The sequence below is a fragment of the Lipotes vexillifer genome, unplaced genomic scaffold, assembly GCF_000442215.2.
Source record: "Lipotes vexillifer unplaced genomic scaffold, Lipotes_vexillifer_v1.1 scaffold661, whole genome shotgun sequence".
Classification (NCBI taxonomy): Eukaryota; Metazoa; Chordata; class Mammalia; order Artiodactyla; family Lipotidae; genus Lipotes; species Lipotes vexillifer.
Genome location: NW_006796183.1, coordinates 445,674 through 473,127, shown reverse-complemented (window position 1 = coordinate 473,127; position 27,454 = coordinate 445,674). Strand labels below are relative to the sequence as shown.

Sequence of the window (27,454 nt, the reverse complement as noted above, 5' to 3'; positions counted from 1 at the left end):
CTGAACAACCACGCACTGGGCTCTGGCCCTGCCCCCCTCCTTGGGCCCCCCCCCACCCAGCTCCGTCCCCAACCCCTCACTCACCTGCTCCCGTGGTCGTGACAATTTTGGGCTTGCTGCGGGCACCGTCCCCCTTGGTGGTGTAGGCGGCAACAGTAATGGAGTAGGTGGTCTCCGGGGTCAGGCCGCTGATGGTGGTTTCCTAAGGCAGGAGGAAGGGCCCATTCCCATCACAGGAGAGCAAGGAGGGACCAGAGCAGGCCAGCCACCTCAGGACGTTAGCTGGTGGGGCCCTCCAGGGCACACAGGGCCAGAGGTCCCCGGAGAGGGGGCTGTGAGCTGCTGGACTCTGAAGAAAGCAGGACAGGCAGGTGGATGTGTGCCCAGGAGGACCCAGCCCATTCCGGGAGAAGCAAGCCTAAGGCAGACAGTCTGCTCATCCTTCCTTTCAGACAAGAACAAAGTGCCACACTGTTCCTTCACTCCATTGTACTATGAATGACACCTCGTGAGGTCTGGGCGCATGTGACACACAGAGCACACAGCCTCGCATGCACAGAGCACCTTGTGTGGCTCTTGGCACACACATGCATGCAGCCTACGGCTCCTCCTGCACCAGCAGGCGGAGGGCCACCTGTAGATACTAACGCATGTGCACACACACCACAGAGCGAGGTGGAGGGGTGGGCCAGGGCGCCACCCTGAAGGACCAAGTCGGGACCCCTCCTGTTCCCCTCTAGGCACTGGCTCTGTGAGCACCTTATACCCTGCAATGCTTCCTGAGCCAGGGAGAAGAGACGAGGAGGACAGAGAAACCCCACCCTGGGGAGCGCACTGTCCCCAGCGATGCCTGAGAAGTCAGCCAGGGCAGCGTCCCCCTGCCTTGGCAGGCCTTGCCCACACGCCCATCTCCAGCCAAGGCATCATTTCTGGACATGCCGAGAAACACCACGGGAGGCCAAGCCACACCACACAGAGGGAAAAGTGGGAAAAAGGGAGGGGACCACCGCGCAGTGGGAACAGAGCTGTCACCGCCAACCCTGGTGTCCCTCCAGCTCTGAGCCTCGGGTGGGGCCACTGCAGCTGCCACCAACCTCTCGCAGGTCCCCTCCTGCCCTGGCTGGAGGGTCTCCCAGGGCTGGGGCTCCGGAAGACACCGATGCTGGGACCCGGCCCCCAGACTCCCTTCCCAGCCTGGGCCTGGAGCAGGTGATTTTTCACTCCGGGGATCAATAAGGCCTAACGATCAAGATCGGATTTAACTCCATCTCCATCTGGCTAGAGCAGGGGCCAGGCCCTGGTCGATTTTTTTTTTTTTTGCGGTACGCGGGCCTCTCACTGTTGTGGCCTCTCCCGTTGCGGAGCACAGGCTCCGGAGGCGCAGGCTCAGTGGCCATGGCTCACAGGCCTAGCCGCTCCGCGGCATGTGGGATCTTCCCAGACCGGGGCATGAACCCGTGTGCCCTGCATCGGCAGGTGGACTCTGAACCACTGCGCCACCAGGGAAGCCCCCTGGTCGATCTTGAACACAGGCCTGAAATTGCCACTCGACAGGTGAGAAGTAAGGATTAGAGGAAATGCCAATCACTGCTCAGCTCAGGGCTCGTGCCTAAGCGCCAGTTTTCTCTGGACGTGGCTGGTGCCCTGTGGATCTTGGCGGCTCGGGCTGGGAGGAAAGGCGGGGGAGGGGGAGTGTCCCATGAGCCCAGCCTGACCCAGGTCTTGCCCGCGCTCGCACACCTCTTACTTACATAGTCCTCGGACTCCTCTGGCCGCCACTGACCGCGGGAGAGGGAGAGAAAGGGAGACAGGATGTGAAGGACTCTGGCTCTGATGGGGGCCTGGCCAGGGAGGGCAGATGGCGGGCACGGGCCTCTGAAGTGCCCTGGTGGGTGGCAACCCAGGACCACTCCCCATCCAAAGATCCCAGCCCCTGCCTCACGAGCCCAAATGTGTGTGAGCCCAACTGTGGGCACTAGGGCTGAGGAGGTGAGACCTGGAGAGCGGAGGGCCAGAGCCAGAGGGATCCCTGACACTGAGGGGTCGGAGGGCGCCACCTGGAGGTACTTCGAGGGAAAGGCTGACAGACTTGAGGGGTGGGCTCCACAGCTCAGGCAGAGGGGACAGAAGACGCCGAGGGCAGTACACCTGTTTTGCCGGGGCCAGTCCTGGCCTAGGCTTGCCAACCTGGTATGATTATTCACAATGTCTCCTCTCACTCTCAAAAGTATCCCAGTTGGGAAGACAGATTAGCCAGTGGCCCTAGGCAAGGAGGGTTGCCCTAGGAACAGCAGGAGCTATACTGTGGCTGGAAGGGGCCCAGGCAGGATGGCCAGCAAGATGATAAGGGCCGTGAGTGCCAAGCTCAGAGCCTGGACCCTGCCCCACAGGCAAAGGGGAAGCCCTCAGACCCCTGTTCCTTCCCGGGATGCCTGAAAATCAAGGTAGGAAGGCGTATTTCTGGGCTGGCACTGCTGCTTATTCTTGGTACATTCTTCTTCAGGCCAGGATGCATGTAGGTTTACTAGCTGGACAGGTAGAGGGAAGGAGGTTCTGTGGCACTGGAGGGCTGGCGGCTGGCAGCTGTCCAGCACAGCACAGGGAGATGGTCCACGCCGTCCCCAGGATAGACGTGCCATGGGGTCCTCCGGCCCAGCGACCCTCGCAGTGCTGGTCTGGTCTCTGTCCAACGGCCCCAGTGCCTCTGTTCTGGGAAGCTCTCTTGTAAAGTCCTTGCGAGCAGTGTGGGACAAGATACGGGAGGAGGCTATCAACTGTCCCTCCTGGCCACGGCCACTTTCTAGGGTGTGGCTGGGCCCGGCGCTGCTCTAGGTTCCTTGCCTGGGGTATCCTGAGATGTCCAAGCCAGGCCTGGGAATGGAGGTGCTCACGAGGAGCAGAGTGAGAGAGAAGAACGGAAAGACAGAGGCTGAAGCAAAACAGAGGGAGAGAGGATGGAAGGGATTAGAGGACAGGAAAGAGAAGAGAACGAGACAGACAAGAACACTCTCAGGGAGAAGGAGAGACAGAAAGAGAGGAAGGAAAAACAGACCATGGGAAAGGGACAAAATGAACGGATAAAGAAGATGTGGCACATACACACAATGGAGTATTACTCAGCCATATAAAGAAACGAAATTGAGTTATCTGTAGTGAGGTGGATGGACCTAGAGTCTGTCATACAGAGTGAAGTAAGTCAGAAAGAGAAAAACAAATACCGTACGCTAATGCATATATATGGAATCTAAAAAAAAAATGGTACGGATGAACCTAGTGGCAGGGCAGGAATAAAGATGTAGACATAAATAATGGACTTGAGGACATGGGGTTGGGGGGAAGGAAGACCTGGGGTGAAGTGAGAGAGTGGCATGGACATATATACACTACCAAACGTAAAACAGATAGCTAGTGGGAAGCAGCCACACAGCACAGGGAGATCAGCTCGGTGGTTTGTGTCCACCTAGAGGGGTGGGATAGGGAGGGTGTGAGGGAGGCTCAAGAGGGAGGGGATATGGGGATATATGTACGCATACGGCTGATTCACTTTGTTGTACAACAGAAACTAACACAGCGTTGTGAAGCAACTAAACTCCAATAAAGATGTATTAAAAAAAGAAAAAGGAGATGGGAGGTGGAGTCAGAGACCTGGAGAAACAGACAAACTTGAGATGGAGACACACATGAAAGGAGACAGGTCTGGCCACACAGCGGTGGAGGGCACGCCCCCCATGGTTCTTTCAGAACTGACAGGGCCTGGACTGAGCAGATGGTGCTGTGGGGAAGGACAGGCCGTGGTGTCCTTGACCAGGTGCTCGGGGGACAGCTGGGCCCTCTTCTCCTAGCCTGGAGCAGAACAATCCACTCCCGGCGGGGCTGCAAGGGCAGCCCCTCCGCCTTCACTCGGCTTCCCTGGAGCCCGGGCTCATGTTTACCTCCTGTCACAGGTTGTCTGTGGCCAAGAGGACAGTGTCCCTCATCCTATGGCCCAGCTCCCTCCAAACCACTTAGGACCAGAAGGGGGCACCCGAAGTGAAGTGGCTTCTTTGGAACCCCACTGGCTGCAGCTGTGCTGCTGGCCCCCTGGGGCAGGAGGGGCCAGAGGGAGCTCATTCCCAGGATGTTTCTGGGTGGGTGTGTCCGCTGAGACTCCAGGAAGAGCCCTCAGCCTGCCCCAGGAATGCAGGAGGGTCCAAAAGCCCACACTCTCCACCCCATTCCCTCAGTACCAGGCAGGCCAGAGGAGGAAGAGGGCGCCCTCTGGGCAGTGGGCTGAGCCCAGCCAGAGAGACAAAGGCCGTCATCTGCCTGTGGGTAAGTTCACCTCTAAGCGCAGCGCGTAGAACACAGGACACGTGCTTGCACCTATCCTGGACAGGCGGGGGAATCGGGCTCTACCCCGCCGCGGCCCCGATTTTGGATGGAAAGCCCCTGAGCACAGACACACCAGGCATTGTGAATCGTCAGCAGAATATTTTGGGAGGTAACTCGTGGTAGCGATTACAGCCCTTTCCCAGGAATCCTGCGACCAGGCTTCTTATCTGAGCTCGGCCACCCCTTACTGGGAAATTCAGGCCCCCTCGCCTAACCTCCCAGTACCCCAGGTTTTCCATCTGGGTAGCCAACCAGTGCTGAGAATAGCCCAAGGACTTCACCCCAAGCTCACGGGCAAAATCATCCTCCTCTGAGGACAAAGGGCACAGAGTGAGGTCTGGCACTGGGCGCAGGCCCAGCCCTTGAGAGCAAACCTCAGGGGCTGTGCCACCCCCCTGCGTGCCACGCACAGAGCAACACCCCAGCCCGGCCATTCACAGAACTCTGCAATGCCAAGGGCCAAGTCGGGGGAGATGACCACCTGGCTGGGGGAGGAGGGCTGCCGAGGAGGAAAGCACATCTCGACAGCCCAGCCTGACAGCGAATGCACTTTCCGAAAACCACAAAGGAGGGCTTGAGGGGGCTGAGGCCTGGGCCTGTGCGGACAGTGCTCCTCACTGCTAGTGCTGGTGGCTGAACCACAGAGGTGACTGCCAGGCTGGGACTGTCACCAGGGCAGATGGGGCTGGCCGAGCCTGGACTGGCACAGCTCAGGCAGACCTAAGACAAGAGGAGGGAGTGTTCCTGGCACCTGGCCCTAACCTCCTGGTCTCAGCGCTTTCCTAGCCCGATACAGCAGGATGTCTTGGTGTCACAGTCCCTCTGAGAGCAGGTCGGGGAGGGGAGCAAACCTGGGTTCCAAAGAGGAAATGGAATATGCTGGTCTCGCCCACCCGCCCACCTCCCAGTGTCACACCTGGGCCTCGGCCAGCATGACGTCCTGGATGATGGGTGGGCCGCGGGGCTCGCCATTCTCTAGCCGCACATAGGTGACCTGGTAGCCGCGGATCTGACCGTGCTGCTTGCTGGGGACGGGCAGCTTCCAGGAGACGCGCACGGCAGTGGAGTTCAGCGGCTCCACCTCCACCTTCCGTGGCGGCCCGCTGGGCACTGGGGACCAGGTGGAGAAGGAAGTTAGGTGCGTGGTATGGATCCGGGCACAGCATGCCCCAGGGCCTTGCCTTCGCACCCCACTGCCCCAGGAAAGGCCCTGATGCGGTTTCCTTAGACTGTCTGCCCTGGAGAGGAATGTGGAGGGCTCCCTCTGCCTGGCATGGGGAAGAGCCCAGGACCCTGCGACCCCTCTGGCCCAGGGCTGCCTCATTTGGTGGGGAGGGCAGAGGTGGGGAACAGGTGGAGGCGGGGCACCAGGCCTTCGACCAACCCAAGTCAGCACAACCTGGCCTATCTCCTGGGCCCCACATCACGCCAACGTCTAGAGAGGCAGAGCCTCAGTGACTCTCCTGAGTGATTCTACTAGCCTCCCCAGTCCTCCTCCTTTCAAACCTTGGGTGGGCTGCCTCTTCGGCCTTAGCCTTTTAAGGCTCCAGCTGCCTTGAGGAAGCCCCGCAGCTGGGATTTGGGCACAGGCTGTCCCACAAGCTACATCTCCCCACTTGGGGCCATTAAGCCTGCACTGGGAAGACAGCAAGTCCTTCTGGGCTTGCAGGAGGCCAAGGCCCTGGGAGCCCGGTGTGGGGGTCCAGCGGCACGGCGGCCCCCGCCCCCGCCTGCCCTCGGCGCTGCCTACCGTCCTCATCGGTGCGCACCAGCACCGGGCTGCTCTCGGGGCCGGGGCCCACGTCCGTGTGCGCCCGCACCCACACCCGGTACTCCGTCCACTTCTCCAGGCCCACCAGGTCCCAGCTGGAGTGCTCGCGGCCGATGCCGTCCACCACGTGCCGCTCGCGGTCCTCGCCTTCCACCGCCTCGTAGGCCACCGAGTACTGGGTGATAACGCCGTTGCGGCTGTCGGCTGGCGGTGGGACCCAACTTACCCGGACCGTGGTGGAGCCCACGCTCACGCACGTCACCTTCTGGGGAGGGGCGGAGGGGGCTGGGAAAGACAAATGGGGGGAAGCAGGCAGATGGAGGGTGGGGGTCAGAGACATGGCGACCAGTCACAGAGGATGGGAAACTCACCCAGGCAGGCTACTCCCCAGGTGCATCATGGCTATCCCAGGGCCCCTCCAGGCAGGCTACTGCCACTGCCGCCAGACAGCCCGGCTCCCTCTGGACTATAGGCTCTCCCTCTCTCTCTCTCTCTCTCTCTCTCACACACACACACACTCTCTCACACACACACACACACACACACACACACGCACACACAGCTCTAACACAGCGCCTCACACACATACACTGTCTCACACACAGCGCACAGGGCATCAGACACACACAAGCACGGGGCCATGCCACCCTCACTCCTGGTCACACCCACAACCACACACGGAGACCCTCCCCAGCTGCTGTGCTCACAGCTCTTGCTCTTCCCAGGACAAGTGACCTGATGGCTCTTCTGGTGTGAGGCTGCCTCGACAGGGTGTCTGCGGCTGAGCCACAGGAAACCGCAGAGACTGGAGGCCCCCAGGCAGTTTGGAGGGAAAGTGCCCATCGGAGAGGCTCTCACTCATCAGGCTCCTTGGGTGTTAGGAGGTGGGTCTGTGCCCTCCTCGTTCCCAGTGATGTTTCCGGCTCCTATTCCCACTGAGGACTCTGCTGCTATCACCTGGGCTTTCTCATCTGGAGTTCTGCCACCACCTCCTGCTCAGGTGACTCCAGCAGCCCCTCGATCCACTGGCTCCCAAGCCCCTCATCTTCAGAGCTTTCTCCTCCCCTGCGCTGCTGTGGTCCTGCCCCAGATGCTGCCACTCTCTCTAAAACTGTGGCCTCCAACACCCCCTCGCAGGCCCTCGCCTCTTGGCCCAGCTCAGCTGCTCAGGGCCCCCAGCACTGCACCTGCTCTTCACCCCCGGGGACCTCATCCATTGACCTACCTCCTTACTGCCCTCGATACTCAGCTTAGAACCTCACCACTCTTACCAACACCCCAAATTCCCTTCTCTGAGCTCCTGCCCAGCCTGTCCCAAGCTCAGAACGAACCCACCCCCCATCTCCTCCAATGTGGCATGGGGGTGGGTAGAAAAAGCCACCAAGGCAGGTTGGCACTCTGTGAGCGCCCCACGGCCTCCCCCGGGCCATCCATGCTGCCGGCCGGTCTCTGCTCTCTGCCCGGCTCCCTCTGCCACTTAATACAAAGTACCTTCCACCTCCTCCACGTTCCTCAAACCTCCGGCTCCTGTCGCCTCCCTTCCTCTCAGCAAATGACCCCATCTCCTACTTTGCAGAGAAAACCGAAGCCTCCCAATAGCAGCTCCTCCGTCTCTTGCTACCAAACCCACCAGCCTGCATCTGCTCCGAGTCTCCCCTTCCCTCCCCTGGGAAGGGAGAGGGGTGCCCTCCTGTCCAAGGCCAATCTCTCCCATCACCCGTGCTCTGCCCTCTTCCCCACCCCCTGAGCCTCCAACTGTCTTTCTCTTTTCCATATTTTTTACTTCTTCTCGTTGACACATTCCCAGCAGCATTAAATATGCTCAAGATTTCCCCATCTTAAAAGACACATCCCATCCTCAGCCCCAGAGCTTCCCCCCACCGACTGCACCAGCTACAGTGTTCTCAGTGCCCCCAGCTAAGCTCTCTGTCTCTTCTTTCTCACCTCTCATACACGCCTCGTGGAACTCCAATCAGCTTCGGCCCCTCATGCCAGGTCCACCCCTCCACATTACTAGACCTAGAGGACACGCCTGCGTCCCTCTGGCCCTGATCACTCAGCAGCAGCATCTGGTCTCCTTCTTGAAACCCTCTCCTTCCAACCTCCAAGACTCCCCTCTCCTGGATTTCCTCTCATCTCTGGTCCTCCTTCCCACAGCCCACCTCCAGCCCCGGGCCTGGATTCCAGCAGCCTGCCAAGCATCAGCACCTGGATGGCACACAGCATCCTGAGTTTGGGGGCCTTGGAACCACGTGCGCCCCTCGCACCTGCTTCTGTCCGTTTCCCGTCCCAGGGAGCGGCACCGCTCTCCTACCAAGTCTCCGCACCACGTACAAGGCTTCACCACAGGTGTGCCTCTCTCTCAGTCCCCCACACCTAACCCATCCCCAAGTCTGGCCAGCGGCATCCCAGAGAGCTTTCAGATCCACCCCGTCACCTCACCTGAGCCGTCGTCTCTTGCCTAGACTGAGGCACAACCTCTTCACTGGTCTCCGGTGTCCTGTCGGGCTGGCCCGTGCGTTTGCACGTGGTAGGGAGGCAGCCCTCCGCCCTGTCCTCTGTCCCCGAGGCCCTGAATGCTGTGGTCTGGCGGCTGCTCCAGCCACACCGGCCAGCTGCTCGTCCCTGACCACAACCAAGTGCCTTCCTGCTTCTTGGTCTTTTGCACCTGCTGACCCCCTGCATGGGGCCTCTGTGTCACCCAAGGAAGCCCTCCTCGACCCTTCAAATCAGATGAGGTTCCTGTCACATCATCTCTCCGCTGTCTCCTCTGCAGCACTTTACACAAATATAATTAAAAGCTCATTTGGATAACTGGGGGTTTAATATCTGTCTTCCCCACTAGACTAGGACCCCCTTGGGCAGAGGCTGTGTCAGGGTTGTGCTGCTGGCCCTGCAGTGTGCATGGGCCCCTAACAGGAGCATGGCTGGTGCTTATGGAATGAATCTATGAACATCAGGTCACACATGGCACATTCACACAGTCCCATGTGACATGGACAGCTTCAGAAGACCATCACATGTCATCACATGTGCTCACTGTCTCAATGCCGTGATCCCAACCAGCCACACACACATGGCCCCGTTATCACATACAGCGGCCCACTGTGGCCACGTGACCAGACAGCCTGTGGGCTCACGGTCTGTCACTGGGACAGCTGCAGAGACCCCAGACACCCCGAGACACACTCGCTGGATCCCAGTCCTAAGAACAGCCACATAGACCCGATCACAGTGACATACACGTTCAGGTGCTGCAGCTAGCTGCTCGAACGCGCACATACTCACGGCATCAGAGTCTCACTCACGCAGGAACACAGTAACACACCACGCCACAAAGTGGGCTCACACATGGCCTCACGGACAGTCCAACACACGGGTGGCCACACAGTACCAACGCGGGTCACACGGTCTCATCTGTCCTGTGTGCAGCTGGCTCAGTGTGATTGCGTGGCTCACACAGATTCTCATGGAGGCAGGGGGCAAGAGGTAGGAATATGGGTAACAGGGAGATGAGATGTGGGGATATGGGGAGGGAAGACGCCCACCAAAGCAGGTCTGGGACACAGTGAACACAGCGGTCCCTCCACTGAGGGTGGCCCAGGGGGCTAGTGTGACCAGCGCAGACCGGGTGGGAAGAGGAGACGAATCAGAGACATAGAACTTACCTGGGCGGGGGTGGGGCTGAGGGAGGGCAGGAGTCGTGCAGGGAGCAGCGAGGGCAGCAGCCGCCTGGATGCAGACTAGAGGGCACTTACCTGTCCCTCACTTGGGGTCCAGACTGAGCCCAGGGCCCAGCAGATCTGACCACCCACCTGGTCGAAGGGAAGGGGTATGTGTGTGTCCGTGTCCCGCCCAGCCGTAGCAGACAGTGGCCCCGGGAGACACTCACTGGATTGTGCTGTGCGAGCCTCAATGGTGGGGGTGAAGACGCCCACCCCCATCTCGGAGCGGGCAGCCAGCTGGAAGTGGTACAGGGTGTCGGGCTTCAGGTCCTCTACGGTGTAGGAGGAGGTGGGGTCGAAGGTCACCTTGTGCTGGAAGAGCAAGGAGCACTCACTGACTGCCCTGACCTGAAAGGTCACTCAGAGGTCACCCCCAACATGGGCTGAAGCTGATCCCTGGGGACCCACTGTGGCTGCAGGGCTGGCTCCCTGCCACGTGGCCACCTGGACCGCGCAAGGGCACCTCACCGACCACATGGCCATGGGAACACCAGGGACACGTGGCCCCAGGGAACCTTAGGGCTCTACTGGAGCCACATGAGCCACAGAGCCTAGGAGACCCAGGACAGACCTAGGGCCTTTGTCCCTGGCACAGGGGTGACAAAGACTACAGAACCACACAGGCCACATGGGCCCCAGAGCCTCAAGGGGCTGTGCCCACACAAACCACAGAAATCGAGAAGAGCCTGCATAGGTGAGCCCACCACAGATCGCCAAAGATCAGGCGGAGCCCTGCCACCTCTGGCCCTGCTGAGCGCTCACCTGCTGGCCCGCGTCCTCCGCCGCCCAGTACACCAGTTCGTACTTGATGATCCGCTCCTGCGGAGGCAGCAGCCACGAGAGCTGGATCCTGGTGTCGGAGTCCGCGTCGGCCTGGAAGTCCGCGGGCTGGGCGGGTACTGCAACACCCCGTGCCCGGCGCCGTCAGCCTCACCAGTCACCCCGAGGGCAGGGGCACCCAGGGGAAGGAGGCAGGGGAAGTCAGGGTCTCACCCCCATGCCCACCCCGCCTTCCCCAGTGGCCGTGTGGGCGGACACGGGCCCCAAGCTCATGGCTGAGGGAGGAGGCACCGCCCAGCCTTGCCCACCCCAGGTCTGCCCAGCCGGCCAGCGCCTACCTCCCTGCTGTGTCTTGACCTGGATGGTGGGGCTGGGGGGGCCGTCACCCACGGCGGTGAAGGCCAGCACACGCAGGCTGTAGGTGATGCCGGGCAGCAGGCTGCCCACGGTGGTGAGGAGCCCGGCATCCGTGTTGTGCTTGTGCCAGGCGCTCAGCGGGCGGCGGGAGTCGGGGGAATAGTAGACACGGTAGCCCCGCACCAGGCCGTTGGGCTCCTCAGGCGGCTCCCACTGCACCAGCATGGTGCTGGCGCTCAGCATTCGCGCCTGCACGCGGCGCGGGGGGCTGGAGGGCGCCTGCTCCCCCGTGCGCGCCCGCACGGCCTCGCTGGGGGGCCCGCGCCCGATGCTGTTCACCGCCAGCACGCGGAAGGCGTACTCCGAGAAGGGGCTGAGGCCGCCGATGCTGTAGCGGGTGGTGGCCACGCCATCCACCTCCTGGAAGGGGCCCTCCGCACCCGCTGGACGGTACTGGATGCCGTAGTAGGACACGGGGTCTGAGTTCCCAGAGTCCCAGGTCAGGGTGACACTGGTGGCAGTTGTCTCTGTCACCACAAGGTCAATCGGAGGCTTCGGCAGAGCTGGGGACAAAGTGGAAAGCTCAGGGCTTCCTGAGGTCATGATTCGAGGGGCCAACCCTGCCCTTGGGATTCATCCAGCCGGAGTGTGGTTGAGCCCCACAGCCCACCCTGAAGAATGGCCTGGAAGGCCCTTGGTGACCTCTGAGTTCACTTAGTGGGGGCTGGTGGCCTTACGGCATTCACTGTCTACCCAAGTCACTTCTAGGACTCCCTGGATCCTCACATCAGCCCTGGTAACTCATCTAACAAACAGACCTAGAGGGGGCCTGCCCGGGCCCCATGCAGATGGGAGGCACACAGGCTGGGGAGCAGAGATCTCTGCCTCTGCAGCATGTCTGGGCTGCTCCACTGGCAAGAATGTGTAACAGGGGCTGGGAGAGGGAAGATACTTCCTTAGGGAATGGCCCTGGATTTGAGAAAGAGTGACGGGCTACTGGCCCCACAGACCACGTGGCTTGGCTCAAACTGAAGGTGAGGTCCCAGGTCCACAGCCAATCACTCAGCAAATGATATTGAGTGCCGACTCTGTGCCAGGCACTGTGCTAGGGCTGAGGACACACTGTCACACAGTCACATCCCTGCTCTCGTGGGGTTTACACTCCAGCGTAAGAGAGAAACAATCAGTGAGTTGATAATCATGGTTCTGGTATGGGTAAGGACAGCAGAAAGCAAGGTGCCGACATGGAGAAAAATCCAGGGGTGTTCCTGGATGGGGTGATCGGGGAAAGCTTCACAGAACTGAGACCTGGAGAGCGAGATGGAGCCAGCGATGGCAAGGGAGGGGTGCGGGCACGGCGAAACAGGACTGTCAGCCTGCTCGGTTCATGGCAGTGAGGATCCTGGTCTTTATCCTAAAAGCAGCCGGAAGCCACTGGAAGGTGTTTCTCCCTTTCTTTAAAGGGGGTAACATGATCCTGCTTTTTTTACCTTTTGAAAAAGATGATTCCAGCTGCAGAACGGGGGTGTGTGTTGGAAGGGAGAGTGGAAGCAGGACACCCCAAGGAGTCTGCTCTACATGCGCCTGTCCCAGGGCTCCGGGCAGGGAGAACCCACCCTCCTTCTACTGTTTCCCATCCTTCTTGCCAGGAGGCTGGTAAAGCCGAGGGCCTGGTGCTATGTAGTGGTTAGAGTGGTGTGCGGTGGAATCAGACGCCCAGGGTTCAAGTCCCTGCTCCATCATTTACCTCCGTGTGACCCTGCACCTCAGTTTCCTACCTTAAAAAATAAAATCGGGACAATGAGAGCACCTATCTCCAAGCGTGACACCACCTGAACAAAATAATCTTTGCTTACTAACCAGCACAGCGTCTGCCCCCAGGGACCCAACACCTGTTAGCTATAATGATTAAGATAATTTCTGACAGAAACCCCTCCCTCCACCAACTAAGGGCCAGGAGGACCCCGAGGCCGGGCACCAGGAGAGCAACAACCCTCAGCCCTGCCTGTGCCTCGGCAGCCACACTCGCCTGCCACGTCCCCTGCTACAGGGAAGGCCACGGGCCACGGCAGGCATGCCAGTGGCACTCACCTTTCACGGTGACCTGGGCCGTGGCCTCAATCATGCCCAGCGAGGAGATGGCCACGCAGGTGTAGTTGGCAGAGCGCACCACGTTGCTGAGCTCCAGCACGTTGCGGCCGACTGGCATCTCATCCTCCTTGGTGAGCTCCTCGGCCCCCAACATCCACTTCACATAGGGCATGGGTGCACCCACGGCGACACACGTCAGGTTCACGCTGCCACCCGGCATCACCTCCTGGCTGCTGGGAGGGATGGAGAAACGAGGAGCCACGCGGCGTACTGCGGGAGGAGGGAGAGAGGCACTCACAGCCCGGGCAGGACACGTGGGGGGATGCAAGGGCAGGGGCCCCTCATCCAGGAAGCCCCTCTCATCAGAGCCAAGCCCACCTCAGAGACAGGAGGGGCGGAGTCCCTGGGTCCCGGCTGACCACCTCCCACCCCGCTCTCAGGGACTGTCTGAAACACGAGAGATTCTCCAACCAAGCTCCCATTTTACAGCCTAGGAAACTGAGGCCCAGGGTCACACAGGGACTCACTGCAAGGCCTTGTCAGGGCCACATCCCAGGTCGCCTTCCAGTGCCCGCCCCTACCTGCTCCTGACCCCTCAGGGGTCTCCAAAGGGGCTAGCTGGGGCACTAGTGAAAGAGATCCAGGCATCCCAGGGTGGAGGGTCCTCAGAGCATGACTGGGGCAGGGAAGAGGGTCAGCCTGGAAGTGACACGGCCACCCTCTCTTGAGCCACTGCCTCCACCTCCAGACCACGGTCCCAGGGGAAGAGATGAGGGCAGTGGCATGACCACCTGCCAGGACCTCAGCCATGCTCAAGGCACAGCCTGAGAACCCAGGAGTAGGGGCGGCCTCCAGGAGGGACTGGGCAGGGGTTTGGGTTCGGGGCGGGCCAGGGACGTGGTCCGCGGGCAGGATGGGCATGACGATGGCAGTAACATGATGAGGGTGCCAAGCAGACGGCCTTCAGCACCAATGAACGAGGATCTCAAGGGGGAGGGTGGCTGTGCCTGGCCACGACCTCCGGCCTTGGGCTCCCCGGGTCAGAAGCTGTTCTGAGCCTCTCAGTTCAAGGTGCAGCCTGGACCCCCCACCCCCCTGCCAAAGTCGCAAGCTCGGCACAGACTTTTGGAACATGCAGAGGGAGGGAAGGCAGGCAAGACCTAGCCGTGGGCAGGCATGCTCAGCATGCAGGCGGGGCATGCAGCTGGTGGGCAGAGGCTGGGGTGTGTCCTTCCTGGGCACCCCTACACATGGGGCTGGAGAAGGCAGGCAGCGAGCCTAAGAGGCCAGAGGGGACCACTCAGAGTGTGGGTCTCTGAGGGCCCTTGCTGGGGAGCCCAGGCATGCGAAGGACCCATGGTGCTACATCGAGAGCACCTCTACCACAAGTGCCAGACTGCTGCTCGCACGGCCCAAAAGCACAGAATCAGAGCTCGAAGTAACTGCAGACACTACCTCGTCCAACCTATGCCCTCGCTACACAGGGATCAAAGTGGCAGCCCACAGACCAGACATCCAGCAAATCACCAGGTCCTGCTAATGCACCACCTAAAATATCTTTCAAACGCTAATTTCTCTTCAAGTCCACAGGTGACTGCCACCTCCAAAGTCCAAGCCACCATCCTTCCCTGGATTGCTGTACCAGGTTCTCCTCTGCTCCTCCTGTCTTGCTGTCGCCCTCTGGGCCCCTGACCCCGTAACTGGCCCTCCACAAACAGCTGGCACAAATCCAAATCTGCTCATATCACCCCCATGTTAAAATCTCCCGCATGGAGTTTTAAAGGACTCCTCAGCCCAGACTACACCTTCCTCAGCCCCTGCCTCGACTCCAAGGCCTCCAGACAGAACCAAAGCACTGCCAGTGCCCCAGCGGGCCAGGCGTGACCACCACCAGGGGCTGCGTCTACCTCCCTCTGTGCCCCAGGCTCACTGGGCTCTCAGCGTGTCCCGTGGGTGTCTAGCATTCTGCCTCCCCCTAGAATCGGCATCCTCATCTTCGGAGAACCATCTCAGCCCCCACTCTCGGTTCTTGGGGTACACGACCCAGATCTGGCTAACGAGAAAGAGCCTTCGGACTGCTGTGAAAACTATTAGACGAAGGCCCAACCAAACCGTTCAAATATCTGGATCCAGGCCTGCCTGACACCATATCTGCTTCTACGCTTTTAGTTTTGTGAGACAAAGGTTTCCTTGTTGCGATTAAGCTGATAGTAGTGGGCTTCTGTCATCTGTCCTAAAGCTGGGAGTCTACACTGAATGACAACAGCACGTCACAGGTCTCTACCTGTGCTACAGTGCTGTGCAGCAGGGAACAGGTGGATCCCGGGTACATGGTTGGCAGGAAGAAGCCACGACAAAGAGCCTCCTTTGAGCACTCCCCGCAAACGGCGCAAGGGTGAGGCTGGGAGGCACGTACATGGTGCAGGCACTCCCTGGGCTCTGGCACTGAGCCTGGGGGGCAGGCCACGGAGGAGAGGCAGGCCTGCCGGTGAAGGCACAGCCCTGGCTCGAGCAGCAAGGCACAGCAGTCTTAACTGACTAAGTGAAGACCTCCTCTCAGCCAGTGGCTGCCCCGCCTCCTCCCTGTTCATAGGCATCCAAATGGGTTTGGGGGAAGGAAACCACTGTTGAGCACCTCCTATGTGCTGCAGGTTTCCACACTGTGGATGCTAGCACCTCCCAGTTACAGACGGGGGAACTGACTGAAGACTGACACTTCGGGGATGTGCCCGAGTTTATACACGTACTAGAGTAGGTCTGTGGGATGAAAAAGCTCACGCCCCTTTAAGACCCGGCTCACAGGGCTGAAAAGAGAGACCTAGGAGGCTCCACGAAGAAGCTTCTGGGTCAGCCAAGGCTGCCAGGAGAAGACACTTTCCAGTTGACATGAGGATGGGCCTTGAGCCTGTGTCAGGTCACAGCTGCAAGCCTGACTGTGGTCAGTGGCAGAATCTTGGGACCTGATCAGGTCCCTGGACATAAGAACAAAGAGCCCCAGGAGAAGGAAGTAGGTCCTTGGCCGATAAACCTTGGGTCCCAAGCTAAGCAGTGCAGGAAACTGACTGGGCTTTAACTCAAATAGTCCCGGAGAACAGGGTTTTCTGTGCTACTGCCAGGAAACGGAGGCCCTTTGGGAACTAACATCGAGAAGAGTTTTAATTTTATTTATTTATTTATTTATTACTTTATTTATTATTTATTTATTAATTTATTTGTTGTGGTACGCGGGCCTCTCACTGTTGTGGCCTCTCCCGTTGCGTACGGAGCACAGGCTCCGGACGCGCAGGCTCAGCGGCCATGGCTCAAGGGCCCACCCACTCGGCAGCATGTGGGATCTTCCTGGACCGGGGCACGAACCTGTGTCCCCTGCATCGGCAGGCAGACTCTCAACCACTGCGCCACCAGGGAAGCCCTGTTTTTATTTTAATTTTCCCCCTCCTAGATGCAGGTGGAAGAGAGAACCCAAAGGGCTAAGGTGAGAGGTCAGATGTGACCCTTGGGGTCATCCCTAGCACCACGCAAGGGCCTCAAGCCCAGGGACTCCTGGAAGGCACACCCTGGCAGGGTGCCACCCTTCATGCTTTCACAGGGATACACAGCCACACACGAGGAGCCTGGACGCGGTTTCCCACAGCTCAGACTCATCTTCCCCACGGTGTGAGGGAGGTCAGGGTAGGTCCACAGAGGGAGGGTGGGGGCAACAGAGGCGAGACTACCTCCTGGGACCCCGAGTGCCCATGGGGGCCCGCACCTGGGACCTGCCTGGATGGCCACCCCCATCCCAAGAGCCAGGGAGCCTTGCAACAGTCCCAGCGCCACTCCTCCCGCTGTCACAGACACAAGGCCTCCCAAAGGGGCAGGACTCGCCAGGGACTCGGTCTATTGACAGAAGCAACAGCAGGGAAGGAAAAACCAGAGCCGGGGAAAAATGCACTTAGGGTCTAATCTTGAGCTCCAACAATGCCGGTCTATTACCGTTTCCTGTGCATCCTCAGAGCTGACATTTTATAGACAATTTCCAAAACAGGGCCTTGCCATTGCTGGATTATATTCCAGCTGTAACTTTTAAGTCTAATAATTGGAGCTGACAACCCGCTATGACAGGGCGGAGTGGCACCTGGAGGCATCAGCATTCAGTGGGGTGACAGCCTAACCGCGGGGGCAGGCAGCCCCGCAATCTGCATTTACTCGCGGAAATTTCTCTGATGAAAATAACACAGCATTCAGGAGGGGATAAGGGGCAGGATCCACTGTATCAAGATAAAACAACTCTTTAATAAATAACCTTGTGGCTGCCGCAGAGCAGTAATTAAATGCCGGCACACTCGGCACACAGTTTTAAGTAAAGCCGGAAAAACGTAAGATGGAATTATCAGCGCCAAACAAATTACCAGCCGGGCAAATCCTCCTGGAATATTTAGAAACTCATTTATGCCTTCCCATTAAATATTTGTGTACATGCTTATTTTTGGTGGGACCACAGACGGAGAGAAGGGACAAGGGACTAGGAGGGTGGGGGAAGGGGTGCAGGGGCGGGCGGCTGCAGGCTGGGCTCTCTCTGCTGATGACTGTTTTCTGAACCGACCCGGCAGATCTGCCCGGTCAGCGAAATGGTGTAACTGAAATGCCCCAGAGCTCAGGAGTGCATATGGATGGATGCTCGGGGCTGATATCTGAGCCGAGGCCACAGCCCTCCTCCCGACTGGCTCCCTCTCCCTCGCGGAGGAAACTCAAGCTGCAGAGAGAATGCAACAGGGGACCAGGTGGCCCGGGTCTGCTCCCTGGGGGTTAGCCCAAAGCCCAGGACACAGGAGAACCTCCTCTGACCATTCAGACCATGTGACACAGGACCGCTAGCCCCTACTGCTGGTCCCAGGACTGGAGGTAGGAGCCTGGCCCTGGGGGTGTGAGACTGCTCTGGAATGGGCTGCTGGAGTCTCTAAGAAGTGCTCCCCAAACTGTGGCTGGGCCAGGGCCTCTTGCAGGTTCCCATGTGGGCCTCCCTAAATGGCAGTTGACCGTTCAGTCAGGTGTGAGCTCCTGCTCTGAATGCCTAGGACCCAGCGTGGGCCTGAGGAAGTGCCAGCTGTCTGGGGGGCTTGGGCAGAGAGAAGGGCCTGGGGCAGGTGGGAAGACCCTCATTTGGATCTGGTCGGAGATGGAAAAGACAAGTCCCTGGGGGACTTCCTCAGTGAGCCAAGATGGCGCCACCCACCCAGCGCCCCGTACCCTAAACTCAGTAGGCAGAGCAGGGCTGTTGCCCATCCAGCCTGGGAGAGGGGCTCAAGGACAGCGCAGACTCTGTAGGACTTTCACCCTGTGCTGCAGGATCTTGAGGGGTGAGCTCATTCTCCATTAGCCTTTCCCCTTCATCTTCCCAGTGGTTTCGACTGAGTTTGGACAAACGTGGATTTTAGGTGAGGGGGACTGTGGAAGGCCCCACAGGTATGCGTAAAGCCCTACGGCTCTTACTGCTCCCACAACCACTCCTGAGCTCCACCTGGAGCAGAGAGCTGGCCTGGCCTGGGCACAAAGGCAGGGACCAGTCTCGTGCCATGCACCATGCCCACCTGACCTCCCCAGCAGGGGAGCCCAGCTAAGGGGACATGCAGACACGTGGGGTGTCAGGGACCCAAGCAGCAGAAACATGCGGGGCAGGGGGGCCTGCCCATCCACCACTGGTCCTGCCCGCCTGCCGCCCAAACAGTGGAGCACAGAGCTCAATGGGCGGGCAGGCCTGACTGGGGCCTGAGGAGCTGACCGAGCCCACCGTTCCCTACAGACGGGAGCATCCCGTTGATGGGCGAACTGTAGATGGATAAGAAGTGAAAAGGACCAACCTTCTCGCTGATCTGAGAGATGAGAGTTTGGGTTGATGGCAGAGTGCGATGAGGATGAGGAGGAAATAAAAAAAGACAAGGAGAAACACAGAGAGTAAAAACAGGCCAACCTTCATCTGCCCACACAGCACGGAAACGAGACAAGACTCTTGTGCCCCACGCACACGCATGTGCCCGCAGGTGCGCGCGGACCACGCCGCTCACAAAAGACTCAGGACTCATGGAGGACACGGCGGACAGGGCTGCGTCCCGCTGGCAGGCACTAGGTGCCAAGGGTGGGACAGGGAGGGGCGGGAGTGGGGCACAGGCAGGCCCCCATGCCTCACGCGCACCTCAAGGCTCGGACAGACCCAGTGAGCTGGGTTCTGGGGTCAGGGCCCACCCAGCCCACAAACCGACCAAGGCGCATGGGCCACTAGAACCCCGCCACCTTGAGGCAGCCCCACGCTGTGTGGCACCAGAGCGTGAACAGCTGGTCTGGGAGCCTGTAGGGAGAAAGGCCGTGGAGCCATCGCCCTGCTTAGAGACAGCTGTGGCCCAGTGGCCAGGTCCCTGCAGAGAAGGGGGAAGGGTGGGGGCAGGTAGGCCAGGCTCTGTGGGAGGCGTGGCTCCTCCCCGGTGCCTGGCAGCTGTGTGTCCTAAGAGCTGGAGGAGAGAGATGCTGTGGATGGAAGGAGAGAGTGAGTCACTGGGGGAGGGAGTCGGACGGAGAGAGGTTGGTCCACCCAGCAGGCCTGGGCCTGCTAGACTGTGGGTGGAGCTGCGGGCAACTGTGAGCAAAGTCAGACGAAACTGGGTGATGAAGGCCCAACACTGCTATCCCCACAGCGGGAGCAGCTCCGGACTGTGTGCCCAGCACTGGGCCAGGACCATGACATGCACGGTCCCATGAAATGCAGCACCTGCAGGTCTCAGAGAGACAATGGGAACCCCAAGTCTGGGGGACAGAGGGACGTGAGGTGAACACTGAAGCCAAATCCGAGGAGGAGACACGGCCTCAGGCCCCGTGGGCAAGGCAGACGACAGTCAGAGACGCATGGAGACGACAGCCAGCGCGAGGCTGTCCATCCAGAGCAGTGTTTCTTAACGGGGGGGAGGAGGATTCCCCCAAGCGACACTGGGCAAGCTCTGGAGACACTGTGAGTTGTGACAACGGGGTGCTACGGGCACCTAGTGGGTCAGTAAACATCCCACAACGCCCAGGACAGCCCCACACAGCTAAGGGTTACTGGGCCCCAAATGTCAATGGAGCTGGAATCCACACTGAACTTTATGCTGAGGTTCCTGATGGCTGGAGCCCAGTGGGGGCCTCCCAGTGGCTGCCGCTTGGCTGGGAGGCAGGGGGGCACAGGCCAGTGGGCAGGCCAGCACTGGGGGTTTCTCCATGCATGGACCACCCACAAGCAGGGTTCAGGATACAGAATTCGTGGCCAGAACCGCAGAGACTGTGCCAGAGGAGCTGGGGTTGATGGGCCCTCAGCACTGCTGGGGGCAGAAAGCAGGGGCTTTACTAGGACCGTGATGAGGAGCGGGTGGACCCCAGAGGCCAGGGTCCTAGGAGCAAGGCTTTCTAGGTGTCTAGAAGTCCAGAGTAAGGCTTGTCCTGGGGCTACAGGGCAAACTGCTCTCTGCAAAGCAGGGCAGGCACAGATTCAGGTGGGGCCTAGTTATAAGGCAGGTCCTAGGGACAGACTTAGAACTGGCCCTTAGACACCAGGGCCCACAGGAATGTGTGTGTGTGTGCATGTGTCAGAGAGAGGGAGAGACAAGGCAAGTGGGGTTGGGACACCCTATTTCAGAATCCCTAGCAAGTGGGGCTAGAACTAAAGGAACCCCTACATTCCCTGCCCAAAAGGCCTGTGGAAATGGGCCCAGGAAGGCAGTTCAGGAAGACCTGGTGGAAGCGGGGATGGGCCAGAGTCCCGCCTGAGCTCACCACGTGTAGACAGTGGGGTCCCCACAGAGAAGGGTAAGAGGGGCTGCAGGTAAGAGCCTCCTGGTCGGTGCCTGAGCCACCAGCTACAGCAGCAGCTGAGCTCAGCTCATCCAAAGAGACCCACTGTCCTGCCTCAGGGCTAAGGCTGGTGTGATGGTGACTTTGGAGAACTCTGCCCAGCCAAGACGACGATGCCCAGTCCATCCACCTTGGGTCTGGGCCTTCTCCCGCCTCAGTACGGCCTCTGCAGCTCTGCCCCAGGAAACGTGCCCATATGACCGCACCCGTGCAGCTTGCTTGGGATACACAGCGGCTCTGCCGCGTCTCTCCTCTCCCTGGCGCAGCCACACGCAGTGAAGGACTTTGCTGCTGAGGCCCGGAACCTCCACATTCTCAAGGCTGTGGTCTTGTGGAAGAAGTGCTTGGTGAGGCCCACACAGCAGGGCAAGTGGTCTGGGTGGGAGGAGTCAGGTCTTTGAGGAGGGTTGATCCAGCTGCTCCTCTCAGAGGGGACGCGTCAGGCCCCTGTATGCTGGTCAGAAGCTCTGCCTGAAGCAGGGTGGGGGAAGGCTGTGCAATTTACAACACTCATCTTGGCCATTTGGGCAGCTTGCACGCTCCTGGCCTCCATGCCCTGATGCTGCTCCTTAAGACAGGCCCTGGGTCAGCTCAGGGGAGTGTCGAAGAGCAGAACAGCTGAGAAGGGGACCAGTGGGGACCTCCCGTCCCATGCCCCTAATTCCGATGGGGCATCAACCAGTCTCTGAAGCACAATTTGCCCATCACCTGTGGCCTCTCGGGATCTTGTGCCCTGACACATCACAGCCCCTCAATAAGCACGTGGTTGATGGCCTAATTCTCTCTGCCCTGTCTGACCATGTGGCCCTGAAGAGTGGGACAGGCCACTGCCATTGCCCTGCCCCAGGCTTGGCCCTGGGCGGACAGGCAGCCAACACCCTTTGCGAAGCTGCAGTATGCACTTAGCATGATAAAATCATCACTGCAAGGAAACTGCATCCACTTTCCTTTACAAATCCCCGGAGTGTAGACGGTTTCACTTTTAATGATGCCCATCTGTGCGGGAGGGTTAAGTGGTGGGGGGGATGGCAGGGGTAGGAGGGGCACCTAGGGCCCGTCCTGGACACTGTGCACACAAAACCCAGTGTTCTCAGGAAGGGGTAGGTGGCCAGCTTTGGTTCCCCCGGGGCTGTGAGCATAACAGACTGGACAGGCCAAAACAGTCCTCAGACCCTCTCTGCTGGGTACCCGGACTTGTGAAAGTGTGGGATCCACGAAGTCCCAGCAAGGAACACCTAAAACACACTAGGTGCTCACCTGTAGGGGCTCAAAGCTGCCTTGGCCTGACCCCCTACACAGGGTCCTGGCTGATGACAAAGCACAGCTGGCTCCTCCTCCAGGAAGGCCCCAGGCAAACCTGGTCAGACGGCAGGTATACCTGGCCCGGAGCCCACCCTACTGGGGTGGGCAGGACACACTCAAGGAAGACCAGGCAGGTGTGTACATGTTCACACACACACGTGTGCCTGCTCTCTCTTTCTCACACACACACACACACACACACACACACACACACACACATACACACACACGCACGCACGTCTGCTCAGAAGGCTCTAGACTCCCGCGGGGCTCTGGGCCCATGAGGCAGGACCTACAAGAGATACAAATGCTCCCAAGAGTGTCTGTTTCCCAAAGGGCCTGCGGGAGGAAGGCAAAGTAGGGGCAGATGTTAGGAGCTTGCCCAGTGGGAGCTGCTGCTGCTACGGCTGCTGCAGAAAGAGGCGGAAAGGAGACTGGGCCCATGGCAGCCCGCTAAGTCCACACCAAGGCTCGGGGCAGCAAGCCCGGCGAGGGCAGCTCAGCTCCGTAGAATCAGGGCTGGGCACCGCCTGAGTCCTTACCTCGCACATACAGGTTGGCGGGGGCCGAGTAGCGTGTGCCTGCGGAGTTGGTCGCCACACACTCGTACTTGCCTTGGTCCGACTCCTCGCTGCTCTCAATCTGCAAGGCACCTGTGGGGACACAAAGACAACGGTCAGGCCTGCGACCTGAGGAAGGGTCTCGACAGCATCTGAGGCTTGTGTTGACCAGATGTTGCAGACATCAGGGCCACACCCCGGCACTGGTGCTGCCTCCGGGAAGCTCTCCCTGACAAGCCCGGAGGCCTCCTGGCTGGAACGGAGGGTCGTGCTCTGGAGCACAATCCCGCCCCACGCGCGGTCCAGTTGGGCCTGCTGGCTCGCCCAGGGGCTCCACCCCATCCCCCAACTCCACTGAGTGTCTGCCATACTCTGGCTGGTACTGGAGCCTGTTTGCCAATGAGCATCCCCATCAGAGCACTGTGGAGCCAGGTGTGGGTGGGACAGCCTGTAGACCGGCTGGCCTGGGACCTCTGAGCATGCATTGCCCTCCTCAGCAAGACCTGAGACTCTGCTGCCCACCAGAACCCACAGAAAAGAAGGGGTGGCCCTGGGGGCCCGGTGCCCAGCAGCCTCTGCTCCCAGCACCCCCCTCCCCACCCCAGCCCCACCCATTCTGGCTCCTCTCCTCAGCCTGGTCCCGCTAAAGTGCTTCGACCCACCACGGCTCCTGCATAATTCAGGAGGCTAATGGAGGATGCAGCTCACACTCAGGCCAGTGCCCTGAAGGGCTGCTCTGGCCACAGACGGACAGACAGGAGCCGGGACTGGGGGTGCCACTGAAAAGGACGCTCACAGAGGGTGGAGGAAAGGGCTGGGGCCAGTCCTGGCAGGTCCAGGCCAGGGAGGTCGAGGTGAAGGGGGGGTGGGAGATGGGGGTGAAACTGGCCGACTTGGCCACCTCCAGCCCTGGCAGTAAACGTCTGGGAACTCTGCTGGTGAGAGCACACCGGGCAAACCGTCTGTGACAGGGAACATTCCGAGGGACCAGCAACGCCCCCTCCCTGGAACAAGCCAACGGACAATCACACCCACACAGGACGGTCCAATGGACAGTTAACAACCCCACAGGACACAGCCTGACAAAAACCACTGCCTGCACAGGCCTACCCCTCCCAGAGCCCAGGCCAGCTGACAGTCACGCCTACACAAGACACACACAGAACTGCCTGACCCCACCTGACCTGACCTGACCGGACCCACTAGAAGAGTTCCAGGCCACGTTCTCATGGCTCAGGCCCCAGGCGGAGGGCCACTGCGTCTGAGCTACAGCCCCTTCACCGCCCGACACCCCTCTTCCACCACCCGGAACTGGGGCAGCAGGAGGGGCGTGAACATCCAAGGGGCTAGGAGCTGGAGGTGGGGAGAGGGGTGCCCAGGCTGGGCCCTGATACCAAGAGAAAATGGGCTGGCCTGCTCTGTGGTCCTGGGCAGCCCTCCCCACCAGCATCAGGGAGTGTGACGGCCCAGGGACTGTGCCAAATACCCATCTCCTGCGAGAACAGCCCCGATGGGCACTCAACAGGTCATGTTTATGGGATGGATGGACGTTGTCACAGAAAATGTTCATTCAGGCAGGTGGGGCTCAGGGCCCTGGCCAGAGGGAGGGGGGCTATATCAAGGTCAGCTCAGCTCGGGGTAGCGGGAGTCCTGGCTGGTGCCACAGGCGGGAGCAGGGAGTGGTACCTGGGTGGGATCCCTGCTGGGGGAGGAGTCTCCCCTGCACTGAGAGCCAGGACTGGTCAAGGGACCCAACATAGACCCTGAGCCTACGGCACACAGAAACCCCCAAATCTGGAACCAAGACCAAGACCCAGCAGCGGGGGCACTGAAGAGTCAGCACAGGCTGAGCGGATGGGCGGGGGGATCCGGAGGCTGAGTCCTGTCCTCAGCAGGTGATGGACAAGATGCACCACAGGGGAGCAGCTGCTCCACCCAGCCACATCTTCTGCTCTAAGAGCAGCCTGGCCCTAAACTCTGAGGGTCTAGATGTGCCCAAGAATACTGAATAACACATTATGGAAGCAACCATTGTACAGGTTGCCTGCTCTGGGCCAGACGCTGCCCAAATCCTCTTCCTCCCCTCGAATCCTCACGACCCCACGAGGGAGGTGGGGCCCTGGCCCTGACTTAAGCAGAAACAGACTTCTGAGAGAGAAACTGAATTTGTAAAGGAGTTGAGGTGAGTCAAACTCGAACCGGACCTTTGAGTACAGTCCAGGCTTGGACCACAGAACGTAGGGTGCTGCTGCATGAAAGCAGCTGGGGCCGATAGGTCAGGGGATCAGGCTACCTAGGATCCTATTTATTTCTGTTGTCATCCCAGCCTCTACATTAAAGCCTTAACTGCGCGTCCCTCCTAGCGTTTGCTGAGCTGGGGGATTTACAGGGGGATCCTCATTCTACTACAGGGCTGGGATGTTAACGGGGAAGTTAGTAATGATTGAGGGCCCAAGACAAAGAAGGTTCTCAAGAAGGAAGGCAAGGCTCGGTCATGCTCCCCCACCTCATGGGAAGACTTTCTGTCTCTGGCCAGCCTTGAGGACCAGGGCCTGGCTTCCCTGCAGGAGCCAGCAGAGCCCCTTCTGTGGGGCTGGCCTGGAAGGCCTGGGCAGTTGGGCTTCCAGCCCCAAGACAGGGATGAGCCGAGTATCTCCACAATCCAGACTTGCAATGGATGAGTCACAGGAGGGGATGGCTGAGAGTGGATGTGTGTGGTGGCCGGTGGTGCTGAAGGGGCTGGAGCTGGAGATGAGGAGGCTGGAGAGGTCGGGATGGGGATGCGGGAGGTGACGGACGGGACTGGACGGGATGGAGTGGTGGTGACGGCGGCGGCGAGGTGTGGTGTGGCGAGATGCACGGACAGCATTCTTACCTCTGATTGGTGAACCACCTGGCGAGGTAATTTGAATGCAAATAAGATCAGAGAGAAGCATTAGTACAAAAGGAAGGAAAGCCAAATCAGATAAAATAAAACATGAGAGGGCCTTAAATATACAGAGAAGTTGAGGCGTGGCTTAGGTGTGAGCAAGCACCAGGCTGTGTGTAGGCAAAGCTGTGTTCCCCAGGTCGCTGGCACGGCTCTGGGGAGGGGGAGACTGAGGCTGGGCCAGCAGGGCTGGGGGTGCCAGGAATCAGGATGGTGAGTCACGGCTCCTGCAGACTCCACCGGCTGAGCTCAGTGGAAGGGCAAGGTGAAGAGAAGACGCGATACCCCACCCTGCAGGGCTCTCCAGATTCCACAGGTGAGTAGGATTTCAAAACAGAGCACTTACCCAAAGCAGGGCATTTAAGCAGACCAAAGAAAGGGCTAAAGGGAGAGCTCACCTCAGGCTATCACCAGACCAGCCCTCCACAAACACACACACCAGCCCCCTACTCACCACCCGGTGGCAGACCCCTGTAAAGCCACCCGACCTTGCTAAAGACCTTGCTGAAAACCAACTGACAGCAGAGTCCCCCCACCTGATTGGTGAGAGCCAGGGGCCATTCCCCGCCCCCACCCCTTGCCTGTTCATTGCCTTGTAACCCTGGGAATCAGGGGTTACAGCCTAGAGAGCCAGATGCCCACCCTGCAAATGCCTGGTGTGGGTCCATTATGAGGTCTGGACACGCTCCCTTCCCAACAGGGACCCCCTCTTCTACCACTGCCCCATCCAGAGGAGTGAGGGGCCTGTGGGCAGCCCCAGGTCAGCCCCGTCCACCCTGCCCTTCTCTGCCCACTCCTGGGGAGGGAAGTGTGCAGGGAGACAAACACTGGTTACTATCTCACTGAACCTGAAGACACCCACTTAGGAGGAATTATCCACCTCAGCAAGAATGAGGAAACAGAGGCTGAGGAACATTAAGTGCCCAAAGCCGAAGGTCACACAGCTTATGAGGCGGCAGGAACTAACCAGGTCTGGCTCACAGCCTTCCCACTGGACACAGAGGCTGGAGACAAGGCCAAGGCAGCTGCTGGGACCTGGGCTGTGTGCAAGGCACGCAGAGGCTGTCCAGGAAGAACCATCATCACTGTGATCCTCCAAGCGTGGTCCACAGATCTTCAGTGCCCCCAGAGGCCCCTTCGGGGGGTCCGCAAGGTCAAAGCCATTTTCATAATACTGAGAAGCTTTTTGCCTTTTCCACTCTTGTTCTCTCATGAACATACAGTGGAGTTTCCCAGAGGCTTCAGGACATGTGATAGCACAACAGACCAAAAGCAGAAGCAGGTATGAGAATCCAGCTGTCTTCTATTAAACCCCAAATTAAAGAGATTTGTAAAAGTGTAAAACAGGGGCACTCTTCTCACTAAATGCTTTTGTTTCACGAAATATAATAATTTTCCATTAAAAAATATTGTTTACGTTAACATGTAATGGGATTTTTAATTATTTTAAAGTGGATTAATAAATATTTAAAATCTTCTCAGTCTTAACATCTAATATGGCAAATACTGATAAATAAAACCCACACAAACAAAAGCTCTTGGAGGTCCTCTGATATTTACAATCAGGGGTCCCGAGACCAAAAAGTCCACACGGCTGATCGACTCCTACAGTCCAGGCCTGACCTGGGATGGGGAGGGGAGCTGGGAGAGGGAGGGGTGGCAGCGTAGATGCTCCAGGACTGGGACACCCTAGCTTCTGGCCTCAGCTCTTCCG

General features: G+C 59.3%; 1 protein-coding gene across 3 annotated transcripts in view; it reads right to left on the bottom strand.

The window, feature by feature from the left end:
* PTPRF (protein tyrosine phosphatase receptor type F) overlaps window positions 1-27,454 on the bottom strand; it is a 71,652-nt gene that overhangs the window by 17,063 nt on the left and 27,135 nt on the right. The window contains exons 6-15 of one of the 3 annotated variants that reach the window (XM_007468244.1): window positions 25,687-25,704; window positions 22,794-22,904; window positions 18,936-18,947; window positions 13,096-13,365; window positions 10,986-11,567; window positions 10,630-10,766; window positions 10,035-10,179; window positions 6,122-6,427; window positions 5,288-5,481; window positions 85-202 (exon numbers count right to left, since the gene is read on the bottom strand). In XM_007468244.1, coding sequence (XP_007468306.1) covers window positions 85-202; window positions 5,288-5,481; window positions 6,122-6,427; window positions 10,035-10,179; window positions 10,630-10,766; window positions 10,986-11,567; window positions 13,096-13,365; window positions 18,936-18,947; window positions 22,794-22,904; window positions 25,687-25,704 — 1,893 coding nt within the window. Of the gene's footprint in view, window positions 1-84; window positions 203-1,751; window positions 1,779-5,287; window positions 5,482-6,121; window positions 6,428-10,034; window positions 10,180-10,629; window positions 10,767-10,985; window positions 11,568-13,095; window positions 13,366-18,935; window positions 18,948-22,793; window positions 22,905-25,686; window positions 25,705-27,454 lie in introns of all 3 variants that reach the window. The other 2 variants (XM_007468243.1, XM_007468245.1) reach the window with 2 other exon arrangements.